Genomic DNA, 20,936 nt, shown 5'->3' with positions numbered 1-20,936 from the left:
AGAAGATAGAGTGGGGGAGAGGGAGAGAGAGAGGGAAACATTGGGAGAGCGCTAAGCCCCCAATCCTCCCAAGGCAGGAAAGAAAACTCTAGGCCCCAAGGAAATCGGAGAAAGGAGAGTGAATAAGCGGAACTCCACTGACCCGGTCAACCAGATTGAAGGCTGAATAAGGATTGACACAATCCCCCTGCCATACAGGGTGAGAGGTGGGAATAATCTTTATTTTCAGAAACAGTAAGAACCTCATAGATGAAGCTGCAGACTTAAAGTATCATTAAATTATGATCTAAGCAGTAATTTGAAGCACACAATTTAAAATAAATGCTAAATTCAACAATAATCATTTAGTATAAAGCATACGTACTACTTCGTATTATGTAACTGCCATGTCATCATGGGCTTGTAGTAACATTTATTAAAAAAAAATTCAACATTTGTCCTTGTTTATTCTGTAAACCAGTGCTTTCCAAACTGTGTGTCGGGACACACTAGTGTGTCGGCGGCAATGTGTAGGTGTGTCCCAGCTTCAGGACAATTTTTTAAATTTTTTTATTTTTGGGTTTCTGACTTTCCGCCTGCCTGCTACGCATATCACATGGTTGACATGTGATTTATACCTAGGGGGACACAGATCATCTTAACCTATTGGCGCAGCTCAGTGGGAACTGAAACTATTTCCATTGGCGGCACATTGGCTCCTGACTGCACGTGTAGTCTCCTTAATTGGCTCGTGATTGCATGTGTACTCAGTGAGTGGGACAGCAGTGTGATTGCAGCGCGGGCAGTAGTCAGTCGGACTCAGAGCTCTGAGGGCGGCAGCTTAAATGCTGAGCTGAAGTCAGTGGGGGTTTTTTTGCAGCTAGCTCCCAGTAGTGCATTGCTGCTCCTGCTCTTGATATATGGATAGTAAGTGGAAGTTTAAAAATGCTTGATGATGAAATGCGAGTGTATTTATCTAATATTCCATTAAATATTCAGAAACTGTGTTCAACCCATCAACCTCATACATCCCATTAAAATAGTAAGTAGCTATTGGTGTTATTAAACTTTTGTTTAATTCTTGCAGATACATACTGTTACTTGTAAATACATTTCATTATTATATAATTTATGTATGTGTCCGTATCTCTTAAAACAAGTTAGTTTAAACTCCTGTTTGCCAGTACAACTGAATTACTGTGTCGCGAAATTATGTAGGTCTAAAAAGTGTGTCACCAACATAACAAGTTTGGAAAGCTCTGCTGTAAACAGTACCTTTCAATAGCATTCAAGACCCATAATATTTGTATTATTATGTAAATGCACTAAATAAATATAACAATGTATCTTATTTAAATAGCCTGCACAATTAGCAGACAAACTGCATAGAGGACACACGTCCCCTCCAGGCTTCTATAGAAAGACACCAAACTAAGTTCTTGGGAGCAGTGTCTATATCTGAGCAGTGAATTCACAGAACAAGCATAACAGTGCCCTGTGGGCTATGGACAACTTTTATTGAAGGTGCAATATCATTGTTTTTTATAGTAAATATATTTATGTAAGTGCCAACTGTACTGGGAATTGGTAATGATCTATTTTTGGGAAATATCCTAAGACCATGGTTGCTTATTTGAAACTGAATCCCAATCAGAACTGCTTTCATACTGATTATTATTAACAGGACAACACTTTGTGACTTTAACATACGATACTAAAGCACTAAAATTTGAATGTAAAAATATGTAAACTGTGGGAATAAAAAAGAACTATAAAAAAAACAGGTAAATGAAAACATCCACATAAGCTGAACAGTGCATATATATTAGAGGTCAGTGGAACAAAATACTTTACCCCTAACTTGCTGCATCAAAGAACTGCAATCGAAATCCAAATACATACTGACATATAACACAAACACAGATCAATGGTTCCAGTTATGGGATCTTACCAGCTTGAACAGATATTGGTTTCTCTAGAAGGAACACAGTTTGTTTCCAGTGGGTTTTTGTACACAGGGGGCCAGTAGAGAATGAGACCTATTGACAAAGTTCAAAAATATCTGATGAAGTACAGCATTGGTAATATCATGCTACATTAATCTATTACATGAAATACACACGCATTGAATGCTTACAGCAGCAAAACATGATTCACTCCCAAATACCCTAGGGCAAGAAACTAAATACAGTCTCTCTCTAATAATTAATTTGGATAGGTTTCTGTAACTACTCACTGGTTTAAGACAATCGTTTTCAAATAACACGTCAAAATATCCGGCAAATGCCTAGAAAGAAACAGAGTGAAAAACATATGATCAGTATTTCTGGCTTGCTTAATTTACATTTTAACTTTAACCCTTTGAGAGCTAAGCTGGATTTAATATTTTTCTGTTTTTTACTATTTTCAAAAATTATATCCCCAAGACTTATATATTGGAAAGGTTAGGCGATTAGCTTTCCAATGGTTTCTAAGCAGCATGCCCCCTTTCTCTATACTTTGTATTTACAATTTTAAATAAAGTTGCGCCGTGACGTCATCATGTCATTGCGCGTTAAGTCACCGCACGTAACGGAAGCCCCAGCGATGCCTGTCACTATGCAGGCCCAATCGCCGGGGTAGGAGCGGGTGGGAGCCCCCAGATTGCAAAAAAGGTAGTTAAGTGCTAGCGACGGCTCTGAGCCGTCGTTAGCAATCAAGGGTAATAACATTTAAGCAAAAGTAAGAAGAAAATAAAAAACAAAAAGCTAGGAAATGTAATATTAGTCTAGTTTTTGTAAAAGACAAAGCGACACTGAAAACAGACAGTTTAAAGGTGCCTTGTAATCATTAAGGGCCAGATTAAGAAGTGGAGTGCAAAATTGCACTTTTGCAAGCTAGATTTTTGCATTCCATTCTCAATACGAGCATGCGCAAATGTGCGCTGGTATTTGAAGTGATGCGCAATGTGAACTCGACCTTGTGTTCGCATTGCAAGGAAGCTTTGCACTCACGAGAGCTAGCGTCCATAGGCTCCAATGGGAGCTTTATTATCATGCCGATAGCACGGCAGAGAACCTAGCGCAGCAAAGAGGGTAAGTCACGCAGTGATGGGCAGCAAAGTTTAAATATATATGTATATGAATATATATTAATTTAATTTTATGTTTATGCTATCCGTGTTCACAGCATTACAAACATGCCCCACAAGGTCTCTTTAAATTTAACTTAAATAGCAAGCATTGTCACTGAGTAAACGTAGGTATTGTTTTGTTTAATCATAATATGTAACGCAGTATGTATCTCCAGTCAGGACCTCGTAACATTATGATTACTTATTGCTTTCTACTGTATCTGATAATTGAGTATAAAGCCCTTTGTCTGGTCTATTTGCTTGTTTGACTTTATAACAGCATAATCCTGTCAGTTTAATATGCCTATTATATATAAATATATATATAGTTAAAGGCCGTGTATTACATTGCATTATATATTATATGTTCTGTTATAAAACACATACAGTATGTACATGTTTCCCCTCTGCATTTTGTCAAGCAATGTTGTGCTGCAATAGGTGTCTTTTTACACTATGTATGTCAGGTCTATACAAAATATCCGTTCTTGCAATGTGTAAACAATTTCAGCTGTTGCAAATTGTAATCAAGAGCATCCAATAGGATTTTAGTATTGTTCTTTTAAATATGGCGGTATTTCTACCAAGCTTATGTCTAAGATTAAGGCCATAGGCCGAAACACGTCAGACGCTTGTTACTAATCCCTGTTGTACTTTTTAACTTGACCATTAAAAGTTGGACTTTTTAACTTAACTTTATCGGCACTAGAGGCTTTTTCCTTTATTTAAGAATTGAAATTCATTTTCCCCACTTCAAAAGCCGAGTTGCTGCAAAGGAACAGTTTTTTGGAAATCGTAACTATTGTTCTTGAAGTTATCCTGAGCATATCACAGCTTCCAAACAGCCGGAGCGTCGTCATCATCACAGGTTGGTGGAGCGGTATTGGCCACGTCACAGACGTGTTGGGCTTGCTTTTACAACACAGACGGACACAGACAGAGAGAGAGTGAGGTGGATCAATTTCCCCTGTCTTCCGGGATGGCGGCGGTGGCAGTGCTGTCCAGGAAAATCGTGTGGTGAGAGAAGATCCCCCCCCTTCATGCCTTTTCCGTATATACTGTGAGTGTTTGTACACGCTATCTCCAGCTTAAAGTTTGAGCTTTTGAGCTTTAGAGCATTTGTGCCCTGCCTTACAATTTAGCCTTGAATACCGAGCTACCGCATCCTGAACTTTGTGTTATTAAGAATGTTTCCTTTTGCTCCTACTATCAAGCATGCACAGCCTCTGAAAAACCCTTTTTGTTCTGTATATGAATATATACATATATATTTATGTGTTTATATGTATATATACACATATAACACATAAATATATATGTAAATATACACATTAACACATAATTATATATGTATATAAGCATATACATATATATTTAAAATGATAACACGGTCCCCATAAACTGTAAAGTAAAGGCACTTTTTTCGAACAACCCACATTCAAACACTTTAACCCCTTAAAACTGCTTTGTGCAGTTATATTTTAAAAAATAAAAAATGCACATATATTTTATAATTAAAAAAGAACAATACTCTTAGGTCTGACCTCTGGTTAATTTTCAGAGTGCAAAGTGCTACCACTAGCTTGCGGTAGGATTAACCAGCCACTTGTAATGTCTGGTTATTTAAATCTATTTATCTAAATTAGCACTCCCACCTGTAATCTAGCCCAAAATGTCTACAATGCATATAAAATAGAACATTTACACGTCTTTTATGGGGGGGGGGGGGGGCCGGGGTTAAACATATAGTTACATGCATGCAATGGAGCCATAATATAATACTCAACATATCAGAACATTTTATATTCACAGCTTTGTGACCCTTAATAGAAATTCAAAACGTAAACCTCCTAATTCCTCCTAATATTTTTTTAAAGGAACAGTAAATACAGTACATTTGCATAATCAACAAAGTCTATTTCCACTCTTCTTGTATCATGTGAAAGCCATCAGCCAATCGCAAATGCATATACGTATATTCTGTACATTCTTGCACATTCTCAGTAGGAGCTGATGACTCAAAAAGTGTAAATATAAAAAAAACAGTGCACGTTTTTTAATAAAAGTAAACTGGAAAGTTGTTTAAAATGGCATGTTCTATCGGAATCATGAAAGTTTAATTTTGACTTTAGTGTCCCTTTAAGTGTTTATGTGTGAGAACAGCAATGGACCTTAGTTACAAACCGCTAAGATCATCAAACCTCCAGGCAGAAGTCTTCTTCCAATTTCTGCCTGAGAGTAAAAACAGTACAACACCGGTACCGTTTAAAAATAACAAACTTTTGATTGAAGGTAAAAACTACACTAAGTCACCACATCTCTCTTGATACTTCCTTTCTTGTCGAGAGCTGCAAGAGAATGACTGGGGGTGGCAGTTAGGGGAGGAGCTATATAGACAGCTCTGCTGTGGGTGTCCTCTTGCAGCTTCCTGTTGGGAAGGAGAATATCCCACAAGTAATGGATGAACCAGTGGACTGGATACACCTTTACAAGAGAAATAAAAGCTTCTGGGTAAGGCGCTAAAGTCAATGTTATAGTTGGGATCCTTTTTGGAAGAGTAAAGTTCTCTTATTTAAACCCCTTACAACTGCTAGTCAGCGAAGCTCCACTTCTTCAAATTGGCACTGCCATTTTGGAGCTTAGGTATTTGTAAAGCTTCAGCTCTCTATTGTGAGAGCCAAATTGAAGTGCAAGGGACAGCTGTTACAAAGCAGTAAATGTCACTGATCTGTGAATGTGCACTGCTTCTTCAGGGTGCAAGAATATCTAACCTCCAAGATGGTAGTGTCCAGCATGAAGAGGCGGAGCTTCACCAACTAGTTCCTGTAAGGGGTTAAAATAAAAATAACTGCAAGAACAATAGAATATGTTAAGTTGTAACCATTCTATTGAAATTGTACCCAGCAGTTCAATGTTTTTTTAAGTTAGTACTGGAAGAACAAATGTCCCTGCTTTTTCACCCACAATTTCACCCTGGTATTTACATCTGTTTTTAACCTTTAAAAGAAAAATATATTATAGTTATTACAGTTAGACTACCTATCTACAATCCTGCTAACATTGTAGTTAAAAAAATAATTTAATTAAATTGCAGAAATTACATTACAACCCTTTTAAAAAAAAAAAATATATGAATTAAAAGCTCTTTACATTAATTGGTTGATAAGGAAAACTTCAACAAGTAAAATGTGATCCAACCACACAGGGCGAACCCATTTTTCAAAAATCAAAGACTATATCACATCTTGGAAAAACATAATTTATGTAAGAATTTACCTGATAAATTAATATCTTTCATATTGGCAAGAGTCCATGAGCTAGTGACGTATGGGATATACAATCCTACCAGGAGGGGCAAAGTTTCCCAAACCTCAAAATGTCTATAAATACACCCCTCACCACACCCACAATTCAGTTTAACGAATAGCTAAGTAGTGGGGTGATAGAAAAAGGAGTAAAAAGCATAAAAATAAGGAACTGGAAATATTTGTGCTTTATACAAAAAATCATAACCACCATAAAAAGGGTGGGTCTCATGGACTCTTGCCAATATAAAAGAAATTAATTTATCAGGTAAGTTCTTAAATAAATTATGTTTTCTTTCATGTAATTGGCAAGAGTCCAAGAGCTAGTGACGTATGGGATTGTAATACCCAAGATGTGGAACTCCACAAAAGAGTCACTAGAGAGGAAGGGATAAAAAACACTAACAGCCTGAAAAAATTTAATCCACAACCCAAAAAATACGTTTTTCTCATAATTGAAAAGAAAAAAACTTAAAACAAAAGCAGAGGAATCAAACTGAAACAGCTGCCTGAAGAACTTTTCTACCAAAAACTGCATCCGAAGAGGCAAATACATCAAAACGGTAGAATTTAGTAAGTGTATGCAAAGAAGACCAAGTTGCTGCTTTGCAAATCTGATCAACTGAAGCTTCATTCTTAAAAGCCCACAAAGTGGCGACTTATCTAGTAGAATGAGCTGTGATTCTCTGAGGCGGGGCCTGACCCGACTCCAATTAAGCCTGACGAATCAAAAGCTTTAACCAAGATGCCAAGGAAATGGCAGAAGCTTTCTGACGTTTTCTAGAACCAGAAAAGACAACAAATAGACTAGAAGTCTTCCTGAAATCTTTAGTAGCTTCAACATAATATTTCAAAGCTCTTACAACATCTAGAGAATGTAAGGATCTCTCCAAAGAATTCGTAGGATTAGGACACAAAGAGGGAACAACAATTTCTCTATTAATGTTGTTAGAATTCACAACCTTAGGTAGAAATTTAAATGAAGTCCGCAAAACTGCCTTATCCTGATGGAAAAACAGAAAAGGAGACTCACAAGAAAGAGCAGATAATTCGGAAACTCTTCTAGCAGAAGAGATGGCCAAAAGGAACAACACTTTCCAAGAAAGTAGTTTATTGTCCAAAGAATGCATAGGCTCAAAAGGAGGAGCCTGTAAAGCCTTCAAAACCAAATTAAGAGTCCAAGGTGGAGAGATTGATTTAATGACAGGCTTGATACGGACCAAAGCCTGCACAAAACAGTAAGCAATCTTTCTGTGAAATAAAACGGAAAGAGCAGAGATTTGTCCCTTCAAGGAACTTGCAGACAAACCTTTATCCAAACCATCCTGAAGAAACTGTAAAATTCTAGGAATTCTAAAAGAATGCCAGGATAATTTTTGAGAAGAACACCATGAAATATAAGTCTTCCAAACTCGATAATAAATCTTCCTAGAGACAGATTTACGAGCCTGTAACATAGTATCAATCACTGAGTCAGATGATTTGAGATCCTGATGGAAAAACGGCCCTTGAGACAGAAGGTCTGGTCTTAAAGTAAGTGGCCAAGATTGGCAACTGGCCATCCGGACAAGATCCACATACCAAAACCTGTGAGGCTGGTGCTACCAGAAACACAAAAGATCGTTCCATGATTATCTTGGAGATCACTCATGGAAGAAGAACTAGAGGAAGGAAGATATAAGCAAGTTGGTAAAACCAAGGAACTGCTAACGCATCCACTAACTCCACCTGAGGATCCCTGGACCTGGACAGGTACCTGGGAAGTTTCTTGTTTAGATGTGAAGCCATCAGATCTATTTCTCGAAGACCCAACATCTGAACAATCTGAAAAAAACATCTGGATGGAGCGACCACTCCTCCGGATGTAAAGTCTGACGACTGAGATAATCCGCTTCCCAATTGTCTACACCTGGGATATGTACCGCAGAAATTAGACAAGAGCCGGATTCTGTCCAAGAAAGTATCCAAGATACTTCTTTCATAGCTAGGGGACTGTGAGTCCCACCCTGATGATGACATATGCCACAGTTGTGATATTGTCTGTCTGAAAACAAATGAACGGTTCTCTCTTCAACAGAGGCCAACACTGAAGAGCCCTGAAAATAGCACGGAGTTCTAAAATATTGATTGGTAACCTCGCCTCTTGAGATTTACAAACCCCTTGTGCTGTCAAAGATCTTCAGACAGCTCCCCAACCTGACAGACATGCATCTGTTGGTGATCACAGTCCAGGTTGGATGAACAAATGAGGCCCCTTGAACTATACAATGGTGATCTAACCACCAAGTCAGAGAGAGTCGAACATTGGGATTTAAGGATATTAATTGTGATATCTTTGTATAATCCCTGCACCACTGATTCAGCATACAAAGGAAACACTGCAATACCCTGTTCTCTGATTACAGAGAGTAGGGCACCGAGAACCTTTGATCGCGAAATTAGTAATGCTTGTCTAGAAAAGAGAATCTCAGAAACCGATAGTGGTCTGGATGAATCGGAATATGAAGATATGCATCCTGCAAGTCTATCGTGGACATATAATGACCTTGCTGAAAAAAAGGCAGAATAGTCCTTATAGTCACCATCTTGAAAGTTGGCACTCTTACAAAACGATTCAAAATTTTCAGATCCAGAATTGGCCCGAATACATTTTCTTTGTTTGGGACAATGAACAGATTTTAATAAAACCCCAGACCCTGTTACTGAAACGGAAATGGTATGATTACCCCTGAAAGCTCTAGATCTGAAACACACTTCAGAAAAGCCTGAGCCTTCACTGGATTTGATGGGACATGTGAGAGAAAAAATCTTCTCACAGGAGGTCTTACTCTGAATCCTATTCGATACCCTTGAGAGACAATACTCTGAATCCATTGAGGGCCGCACCTTCATGCAGACTTGGGGGCTGGCTTTTGTCTCTTAAATGGCTAGGATTTATTCCAACTTGAAGAAGGTTTCCAATTGGAACCAGACTCTTTGGGGGAAGGATCAGCTTTCTGTTCCTTATTCTGTCGAAAAGAACGAAAAAGATTAGAAGCTCTAGATTTACCCTTAGGTCTCTTATCCTGAGGTAAAAAAAACTCCCTTCCCCCCAGTGACAGTTGAAATAATAAAATCCAACTGAGAACCAAACAAATTGTTACCTTGGAAAGAAAGGGATAGTAATCTAGACTTAGATACCATGTCAGCATTCCAATATTTGAGCCACAAAGCTCTTCTAGCTAAAATAGCTAAAGACATAGATCTAACATCAATTTTGACAATATCAAAAATGGCATCACAGATAAAATGATTAACATGTTGAAGTAAGCGAACAATGCTAGACAAATCAGGGTCTGTTTCCTGTTGCACTAAGCTTTCCAACCAAAAATTTGATGCAGCTGCAACATCAGCCATAGACATGGCAGGCCTGAGAATATAGCCAGAATAAAAATAAGCTTTCCTTAGATAAGATTCAAGTTTCCTATCTAAAGGGTCCTTAAAGGAAGTACTATCTTCCATAGGGATAGTAGTACATTTGGCAAAAGTAGAAATAGCCCCATCAACTTTGGGGATTTTTTCCCAAAACTCCAATCTAACTGCTGGCAAAGGATACAATTTTTTAAACCTCGAAGAAGGAATAAAAGAAGTTCCAGACCTATTCAATTCTTTTGAAATCATATCAGAAATAGCATCAGGAACTGGAAAAACCTTTAAAGTAACCACAGAAGGTTTATAAACAGAATTTAAACATTTACTAGTTTTAGTATCAAGAGGACTAGTTTCCTCAATATCCAAAGTAATCAACACTTCTTTTAACAAAGAAAGAATATACTCCATCTAAAAGATATAAGAAGATTTGTCAGTGTCAATATCTGAGGTAGGATCTTCTTAACCAGATAGATCCTCATCAGAGGAGGATAATTCAGTATGTTGTCGGTCATTTGAAATTTCATCAAATTTATAAGAAGTTTTAAAAGACCTTTTACGTTTATTAGAAGGCGGAATAGCAGACAAAGCCTTCTGAATCGCATCAGCAATAAAATCTTTTATATTCACAGGAATATTATGTACATTAAATGTTGAAGGAACAACAGGCATTGTACTAGTACTGATGGATACATTCTCTGCATGTAAAAGCTTATCATGACAACTATTACATACCAGAGCTGGAGATATAATCTCCGCTAACTTACAACAGATACACTTATCTTTGGTAGAACTATTATCAGGCAGCAGAAATCCAAAAGTGGTTTATGAGACAGGATCAGATTGAGACATCTTGAAAATGTAAGAAAAAAAAACAACATATAAAGCAAAATTATCAATTTCCTTATATGGCAGTTTCAGGAAAGGGGAAAAAAATGCAAACAGCATAGCCCTCTGAGCATAGAAAAAGGCAAGGGGCATATAGGAAGTGGGGTTTAAATGAATAAATTATTTGGTGCCAAGTATGACGCACAACGCAAAGTGAAATTTTTTTGGCGCTAACAACACCGGAAATGACGCAACTCGCATCATGGCAAACATCACCTTGTGCAAGGAAACCTGGCATCAACTAAGACACCAAAAAATGACAAATTTGCGTCACCGAACGTACCTTCGTGCCAAAAAAATTCTCGCTCCAAGAATGACGCAATAAATATCAGCATTTTGCGACCTCACGAGCCTAATTTTGCCCACAAAAATTTATAAAATTAGTCAATTTCAAAGAAAAGACTATACCCCAGGTAAGAAAAAATAACTTCCTAAAAATGTTTTTCCCAATTTTGAAACTGATAGTCTGCAAAAGGAAATATACATAAATCTGACTCATGGCAAATATAAGTACAATACATATATTTAGAACTTTACATTAATACATAAAATGCCAAACCATAGCTGAGAGTGTCTTAAGTAATGAACACATACTTACCGAAAGACACACATCCACATATAGCAGATAGCCAAACCAGTACTTAAACAATTATCAGTAGAGGTAATGGCATATGAGAGTATATTGTCGATCTGAAAAAGGGAGGTAGAAGATGAATCTCTACGACCGATAACAGAGAACCTATGAAAAGATTTCCCGCGAGGAAAACCATAGTATTCAATAGGTGATACTCCCTTCACATCCCTTTGTTTGTTGTGTAAAATTCCTCTTGAAAAAGTCTGGTGGATACCAGAGGAAACGCGTTGAGGTTTACGTGTTTCTCCTCACATACATACCTTAAATCAGCTGTTTGTCTGGCGGTGGAATTTAGAAGCATTGACGGCTTCTGCGAACCGGCAAAGCACACATCCTTGGTTGTTGGGGAGAAAACACACGGTGACATCATCACATGTTGCTTGTTTTTATTTTAACTTTTGTACGTATATTTTTGTCACTTGCACTGATAAGTGTTTAGTAAAAACTTTTACTTTTAGAGAGGCTCCTTTGCGCTCTTGTCTTTTTTTCCTTTTTCAGTATCACATCAGAGGGGAGTCAACAGAGACCCTTCGTTTACAAAGAGCAGCATCCAATTACGCCTGCACACATTATGGTTTTGGAGATAAGACCACTTACACCTGTGGAACTTGCATGTCTATTTTTCAAACGCTCCACAAACTGGTGGACATTCTTTGAGACAAACATTCCATCTTAAGGTCGGTGATCAGATTTTATCCTAAGAGACTACTGGGATTTGCCTGCCCCTTTCGAAACAGGTTCTTTGGTCCGGGACTCTGTGTATTTTATACTGTTATTGCACCACGTATACCATTTTATTCTTTTGGGTCTCACTATACAGGACCTTGTTACATGTACCACGATACCGTATTTATGGTATAGGGAAGCGCTAGTGTTTGTTTGATTTTCTATATACAAATATACTAATTTGACAAAATAAAGCTGAAGTTTTCATTGCAAAATTACTCTTATATATACAAAGGTTTATGATTATTAGCAGTAGGTGAATCACTGCTATACATCCTTGAATGGATATATTAAACTCTATACTCAACACCTCACCCCAGGTCCACTGTCTTGGGGTCACACTACACTCAGAACTCACATTCAATACACATATACAAGCGCTTACCAAATCCTGCCATTCACACCTACGCAACATTTCCAGAATTCATCCCTTCCTTACTCAAAAAATTACAAAAATACTTATTCATTCCCTCATTTTGTCACGCATTGATTATTGCAATCTACTCCTAAATGGCTGTTAGGGGTAATATGAACCTGACGGCAGCCATCTTGTTCCTCGCAGCCATCTTGTGATGATTAGCATCCATTTTGTAATGATTAGACTTTTATTATACTGGGTTATTATGTAGTGAGAACTATGTGCATGTTATGATAGTTTCCTTAGCTGTTCGGCCTTGTCAATGTACCCTGGCCCTACGCCCAGAATAAGATAGAATAAGATAATGTCAATAAGATGGTTCAGAAACCTTGCTGTCTCCGCAGATGTTAGCCTATTATGACTATGTAATTATTGTTATGAGAAACTCATGTTCCAGCTTTACCTTGTATTTTGCTCTGTATAACTGTGTAAGATGACGCGGTCCTAACGTGTCATCCCCTTAACCCTGTATGTCACTATAAGAAAGGCTTGCACTGTGCAATAAACAGAATTGGCTTTCGATCATAATGCTGCGTGGTCTGAGTCATTCTAAGGGGCCCTTATCAGGTAATCTACATATGCCTCAGGTGATACACTAGCCCCGTGGCTTCGGCCTGACCTGACACTTACCCCCTGGGGGGACACCTAACAATTTTGGCGTCAGTTTGTGGGATTCGCAGTGAGTAAGTATGAGTGCTTTTACCATGCTTTCCTTCTGTGAATCTGAACCTAAATTTAGTCTGGTAATAGGTGTTGATAATATATGATAAAGGGTTAAAGGGGTTCCTGTGGTTGAAGCACAGGTTTGCGGAGGTTATAGTCCTGCCGGCAGTTGTGATACCCCTCCAGACAGGTGCAGAGTCCTGTGCTGGGATACGACAGGTATTGTGAGTCCTGTCTGTGATAAGCGCGCAAGAAATATATGAATGCCAGTTGACGGAGAGCTTTTAAGATAAGCTCCTCCGGGAAAGGTGGCAGTGAGTGAGTCTCACGTATGTTAAAGTTTCCCATATTCATTCCCATAATAGAGTTTTGTTACCCACCTGAAGCTCATGTTGATATCTGATGCTTGCTTTGCTTTGTTTTGTTTGTGTTTTTTGATGCTGTGCGTAGAAAATATTAAGTGGCTATGCATGTTATTATTGTGGCTATTATTGTGTTGAGAAATGGGAACTGCTTATAGATAAGAATGCACAGAGAAAATTACATGTTATAAGGTAAAAGAAAAAAAGAGTTAATGGTTTCTGCAAACTACTGCTGTGTGGTAAATAGAGAAATCTCTGTGTTAAAAAATGTAGCAGGCAAAGAAGGGGGGCCACCACTGAGCGCGCACATAGATCAGAAGAAAGAAAAAAAAAAAAAAAAAAAAAGAGAAGAAACTGTTACAGCAGCTCCGTTTGTTAGACTTTTTGTTTGCTTGCAGTAAGGAAATTTTGTATATTGAGATGCATAATGTGTGATGGTCTGTAGGTTCTCACTGTGGTATGCGTGTAACAGATTTACTTTAAACCAAAAACAGAATGTGTTATTTGAAAATGATTGTCCCGAGCCGTGCAAAAGTGGCCATTTTGCGGGGTTTTGGAAAAAAAAATACATTTTGGACTTGGTGACAAGTTAAAGGGACAGTATACACTCATTTTCATATAACTGCATGTAATAGACACTACTATAAAGAATAATATGCACAGATACTGATATAAAAATCCAGTATAAAACTGTTTAAAAACTTACTTAGAAGCTGTCACTTTGGCTCTGTTGAAAAGGTAGCTGGAAAGCCCACTGCAAGTGGAAAATAAGACACTCCCCCCTCCCCCTTCTTTTGCATATGAAAAGACCCTTTACACAAACAGGAGCAAGCTGGAGTAGGTAGTCGAGCGTATTCACATAAAACTTTGGGGCTTGGTTAGGAGTCTGAAAATCAGAGCAATGTTATTTAAAAATAAGCAAAACTATACATTAATTAAAAAAAAAAAAACTTTATGGGCTATATAAATAGATTATCTACAAAACATTTATGCAAAGAAAAAAATGAGTGTATAATGTCCCTTTAATCTAGTGTTTTTATATATATATATATATATATATATATATATATATATATATATATATATATATATATGTATGTCGTACGCTATGAAATAGATGTTTTTCTGAGAAAGGAAAAAAGGGAGTGAATCTTTGGTATGCGAGATGAAATGAGCTTGTGTGTGTCTGTATCGTTGTAATAATGTTTCTTTCTGTTTCCCTGCTGGGAAATCAGACGTTTTAAGAAGATATTTTGTAATGTTATTTTATATACCTGTATTTTAAAGTCACCAGCATGTTTTAAGTATGTGGTATTCATATGCAGTTTTAGTTTTAAGTGATAATTGTTTTTCGGCATGTAAAGATATGATATTGTTTTTGCAAGTGAAGTAACGGCTTTGAAAGTGGCTTTGAAAGTGCGATGGGGTGTGTGATTGTCACGCTCTGGTAAATATGAAACTGTTTCGGGTATGATTAATGGGTTAACATATGTTGTATTTGTAAGGTCTGTGCACGGAGTTAGTGCACCTAATGAGATATAGTTTTAGGCTGTAGTTGAAAATGTATCTAAAAGTGCGTCCGTTTTGTTGCAAGTAAATTAATCTGCAGGTCATGCTACAGTACAGAGGTGAAATTTGTGTGGTAAATCATACAAGCAGCCTAAATTATGGGTGGGACATATATATGAGATTTACGTGATGAATGGTTAGTCCTTAAAGGGACAGTCCACTGTAACAAGGTGTTTCTATTAATGTATTGTCCATGACTATACAAGCTGCATAGTATAACATATAGGAGAAATTGCATTTGCAAGTTTATTTGTATATATATGAAGTAGCTGGTGTTATGCTTTCAAAACACAGTTGATTGCAATGGGTTGAATTTTAGATAATAAGAATATCTCATTATGTTATATTTGTCTGTAAAATCAGAGCTCAGTGTTTAGACGGAGCAATAGAAAATTGACATTTTATTATTTAAAGGACCAATGCAATAACACTGTATTAGTAGTTTGCTAAATATATTTTAAGAGACCTTTCTTTGTATATATTTATTTTAAATCTGCTGTTCAGATAGCAGATATTTCTTTTTTCAGTATAACTTAATTCTCTCTGTAATGCAAACTGAAGTGATAAGTTGCCTACAATTTTAGTGTAGTGATCTGTGAGACTAGCGGGAAAAAAAAAAAAAAAAAAAACGAGAAAAAAAACAGAGGAGTGAAAATATTTAAAGGGATACAGGCAAACTGATATAACATCTGAGAATTTAAGGGAATATTTACATAAAAGACGATGAGGTTTACTGTAAGCCTAACACTAGTATATTTCACTGTTAGCAGTTTCAATTAAAGATTATTTTTAGTTTGGGTAAAATGTCCCTTTAACTAGCCTGCATCTCACTGTGAGTGCGTTCTTATGCTTGCTTCGGCTATTTAATGAACGTCAGTATACATTTTTTTATTATAAGGATCATTGGGAATCATTTGAAGGGGAAATTGTATTAGTATTCTTTTGTAGAAAGCTTATTTTTGTGTTATATACGGTTGTTATATTTGGCTGGACAACTGCAGAATGGTGAATATCAATTTATACACAATATTAAATCCAATAATTTTGTTGTTGTGGTTAAACTAATTAGCATTTTTCAAGTTTTAGTGTGAATTTTATATTTTCAAGCAGTAAACAGTGTTTCTCCTTTAAGTAAAAATGAAACTTTGAGCTTGCCTCACTATCCTTGAGAAGAATGATAACACTGTGCATGTTTTGCTTTTCTTTAAAAAAAAAAAAGTTTCTCTGTTTGGCTTTGTTGCAGAGAGAACGATTTGCACTTTACATTTAAAGCGGCAGTACTGGTGTTCTATGTTATAAAAAATGATAACTATAAATTGCTCACTACAAAGAAACAAGTATTTATATTATATTCTGTCACAGAATATAGCTTAAAAATTATAATTTTATTTCTGTGGCTGTCAAACTGTATCTCACAGATATTTCAGAACTCTTTGTTATTTAAAATAACCCCCACTGCGTTCAATAAATAAATGAGATATTATTTAATGAGGTGATTTCAGGGACACTTTAAAATATATATAGTTATTTGGTTATTAACTAGTCTACCACTATTATTGCAATGACTTTGATTGCTGCTTAACAGCTAAGCCGTGGTCTATAAGGTGTCTACAAATAAACACCCCTAAAACAAATGATGCACATTTTATCTGATTCTACTGCATTTATATAACTTGCTAATTTATCTGATCACAGTTTTAGTTTTATTTATATGGCTTACGTGTATTTTGTCTCTTGGTGTTGTAATGAGATTTATACAGCCTGTGATAAGAGGCAGCCCTCAAAGGCTTAAAAATTAGCATATAAGCCTACCTATGTTTGGTTTAAATCTAGGAGGGTTGGTTAAAATTAAAAGTCCTATCTGAATAATAATCATTTTCATTTATCCTAGAATGTCCCTTTAACAGTGGCTACCGTGGTTATCTGATCGTTCCCAAATAAGCGCAATTTTATTTGTGCAATCTGCAACTGAAGTCTCTTGGGCATCTGCTGTGATTGTTTTCTTTGTGTGATATCAAAGTTTTGTAAATAGTGGATGTTTTTAATTGTTTGTAGTGTTCTGAGAGTGTTGCATTTCAGTGACTGTCAGAATATGTGTTGCATTTTAAGTTAATTGTGGTTGTTTGAAATTTGTGTCAGCAGCTAATGTTTTGTTTTGTGAAAGACAAGAACGATTGGTTTTCACTGTTTGTTTGTTATGTTTTTCTCTTTTGTGACTACGTGTGGAAGCGTGCTGTATGGACAGCATAGTGAATAGTGAAGTGTATGTAATTTTGCTTGCTATTGAGAATTGTCTCTGCATGAGTGGAGTGCATGATTTGTCGTTTAGTTTCTTGTTATCTTGTGTTTGCGTGTCACATGAAATGTTTCACGCAAACATGGGGGAAGTATTGATGAGTATTGATGAATATCTTTATGTAATGGGGGTGATTGTTTTTAGGAGGTGAACCTAAAACGTTTTGAATCTCCTTGTACAATGTTATTGTCTAACCACCAGCTGTGCCCTAAATTTCCTTGTCTTACCCCTATGCAGGATGCACTACGTCCCTAGGATTGTCTAGAACTTTCCTTCATTGGGAATCTGGCCACGGAAAAGCATCTACCTTGATGGCCACCCCGGTCGTAGCCTGTACACCCACACCCCACTCCTTTTTTTTCCCTCCCTGGTGGATTAGATCTTTTTATTGTCTTTCTGTGTTAATTTCAGATGCCTAAAATGTTTTATTTTTCTATTTGGTTCTTAACACTATATTTGTATTTGCAGGATGAGAGTATGCAGCTGTCTTCAGAGATTGAAACACACTAACTGAATTATTTTTGAGTTTCCATATTTAGGTAAAATCTGTACAAGCAAAATTCCATAAGTGCACTCTTCAAAAGATTAAAGATTGAAAGCAAGTAAACCTTTAAAGAAAGAAAAGATGAAAGACCTTTTGTCAAGCTTGTTTTAACCACCATACTGCAGTAAAAGTTGCTGAACTATCTTTGGATCCATTCTTTGCATTGCATGCTGGTACCAGCCCCAGAACTGGACTCTGGGTAATCCATGACTGTTTCCTCTGATGTGTGTCTTCAGGACATAAAGACTATCCTTCTCTGGACTGTGCCTTACCGCTCGATATGGAGGTCCTGTTATGCTGCAGGGTCAACCAATTAAATTAGGGGAGTATTGTTTAACTCAATTTCTTATATTGCTTGTTTTGTATTCTCTTGTATTTGTTTTATGTTTTGATCATATTGGGTATAAGACATCATATGCTTCATTGGTATTAGTGCACATTGTAGTTTATGTGCTTAACAAAGTAACCCTTTAGATAAAGGTAACTGTGAAATTCGCAGTATTGTACCCTATTGAATGGCCCACTGAGTATAAGAAAATAGGTTTAAGGAAAATGCTGCAACATAGCATAATATTTTAGACCCTTCACCCTTTAGAACATAAGGAGGACACGTCTAAGCTAGAAGTTTATAGTAAATATACAGAGAAATGTTTGTTTAGGGAATAGCATAATTATAGTTTATGAAAGCAAATGTATTTTTCCCTTTTATTACTTAGTATGGTATCTGCAAAGTGAATTTGGTCATTCCTGATGTTTGTCAAAGAGAGTAATTCTTACCATAAAGATGTGTTTACCTTTAAAAGAACTTGCAGTTTTAAATGATGTTGTTTGTATGCTTTCCTCATACAGGAGTGTGAGAGAATTTAGGTTGGAGAATTATAAACATTATAGATAGCAGCCATCCAGAATAAAGCAACACGAGGTTCTTTTATTTTTAGAAGTTCAAAGTGACAGTGTAAAGAAATTCATTTATTTTTATTGACTGTTTTCTTTTTTCCATTCTTACTACAGGGCAGGCCTTAGCATAAGTTTTAGCATAACCATTCAGGCCCTTGATGAAGTCTGACAGGTTTTCACTTGCTTAGTATTCATGCAGTATTATTTAAAAGTGTATAGAGAAGTTGTAAATTATTCTCTGAGAAATATCAATGTATTTAGTTTGTATTATATATCAACAATGTTTTGTTTGATTTTAAATGACATAGGATGAAAGTGACGTTTTATTTGGACATAATTGTGATTGTATTGCGGTGTGTACTCATCCTGTACTGTTTCTGTTTGCTACCTAGACTCCCTGTGACTCGAGTGTTTGCTTGCCATGGGTATCCACTGGTTGCCTTGTCTACCCCATGAACAAACCATCAGATTTCCAGTATCTCCCTGCGGAAGAACCGTAGATAAGCACCCCTACTGCAAATGAACTGTTGGAGAACTGTATTATAGCAAAGTGTCAAGGTGCAGCGCTCTCAATGGACAAAGACTGTTCTTAAAGTGTTCAGAGGCCACCTAGAGACAGTTGTGCTGTTGATATGTCATGCTTTACTGTGGAAAAGGAACTGTTGGACATATTGGGGGGTGCTAGCAATGCAGGTGCAGAAATAAACGATGCAGCGTTGTTTGGGGGTAGATGGGGGGCTGGTTGGGTCTCTGTGCCGGTAGACCGGTAGTTTTGGGAAGGCTGGAGGATAGATGGAAGATATTGGAGGGGCTGTACCTATATGCAGTGACAATTAGCCTATAAAAGTATATCACGACATAGGAATATTTTTCTCCCACAGAGTTCTGTTACTATAATATAAGGCTTTACTAACTTTCTATGCCAGTCTATTTTTATGTTATTCTGTTAGAATAAAAGGATGGTATGTTAGGGGTAATATGAACCTGACGGCAGCCATCTTGTTCCTCGCAGCCATCTTGTGATGATTAGCATCCATTTTGTAATGATTAGATTTTTATTATACTGGGTTATTATGTAGTGAGAACTATGTGCATGTTATGATAGTTTCCTTAGTTGTTCGGCCTTGTCAATGTACCCTGGCCCTACGCCCAGAATAAGATAGAATAAGATAATGTCAATAAGATGGTTCAGAAACCTTGCTGTCTCCACAGATGTTAGCCTATTATGACTATGTAATTATTGTTATGAGAAACTCATGTTCCAGCTTTACCTTGTATTTTGCTCTGTATAACTGTGTAAGATGACGCGGTCCTAACGTGTCATCCCCTTAACCCTGTATGTCACTATAAGAAAGGCTTGCACTGTGCAATAAACAGAATTGGCTTTCGATCATAATGCTGCGTGGTCTGAGTCATTCTAAGGGGCCCTTATCAGGTAATCTACATATGCCTCAGGTGGTACACTGGCCCCGTGGCTTCGGCCTGACCTGACACTTACCCCCCTGGGGGGACACCTAACAATGGCCTTCCAAAACACCGCCTCTCCTCCCTCCAATCTATTATGAATGCTTCTGCTAGACTCATCCACCTAAGTTGACGATCTACATCAGCTGCTTCGCTCCGCCAGTCTCTACACTGGCTCCCCATACACTCCAGAATACAATTTAAAGTATTAACCCTAAACTACAAAGCACTCAACAGTCTAACTCCCAACTATATTTCCTCTCTCATCATGAAATATTCCCCATCCTGTCCTCTTTGATCAACCTCTGACCTACGTCTCTACACTCCTGTTATCTCTACATCCCACTCCCGCCTCCAAGACTTCGCACATGCTGCTCTTGTCCTCTGGAACTCTCTACCCCGCTCCATTAGACTGTCTCCAAGCTTGTATAGCTTCAGATGCTCCTTGAAAACTCACCAATTCAGAGAGGCTTACCATCTCTCCTCCATCCGGCATCCGAACCAAACTAATACATGTACATGAACTGCCTGACTCACTGCTGCAAATACAACCGATGCAACAAGCTACCCCAACCTTATGTCTCTGCACCCTAAACCTATAGACTGTGAGCTTTCCGGAGCAGGGCCCTCTTCCTCCTGTACTAGATTTGTTTAGTTTTGTTATGTTTATG

At 37.3% G+C, this 20,936-nt stretch overlaps 1 protein-coding gene across 1 annotated transcript in view; it reads right to left on the bottom strand.

Moving 5' to 3' along the window:
• PRMT3 (protein arginine methyltransferase 3) overlaps positions 1-20,936 on the bottom strand; it is a 606,280-nt gene that overhangs the window by 78,653 nt on the left and 506,691 nt on the right. The window contains exons 14-15 of the mRNA XM_053720370.1: positions 2,216-2,266; positions 1,931-2,018 (exon numbers count right to left, since the gene is read on the bottom strand). Of these exons, the coding sequence (XP_053576345.1) occupies positions 1,931-2,018; positions 2,216-2,266 (139 nt within the window). The remainder of the gene's footprint in view (positions 1-1,930; positions 2,019-2,215; positions 2,267-20,936) is intronic.

Source organism: Bombina bombina, chromosome 7 (genome assembly GCF_027579735.1).
Source record: "Bombina bombina isolate aBomBom1 chromosome 7, aBomBom1.pri, whole genome shotgun sequence".
Taxonomy (NCBI): Eukaryota; Metazoa; Chordata; class Amphibia; order Anura; family Bombinatoridae; genus Bombina; species Bombina bombina.
The sequence above is the reverse complement of the archived record's forward strand: the minus strand, read 5'-3'. Positions and strand labels throughout refer to the sequence as shown.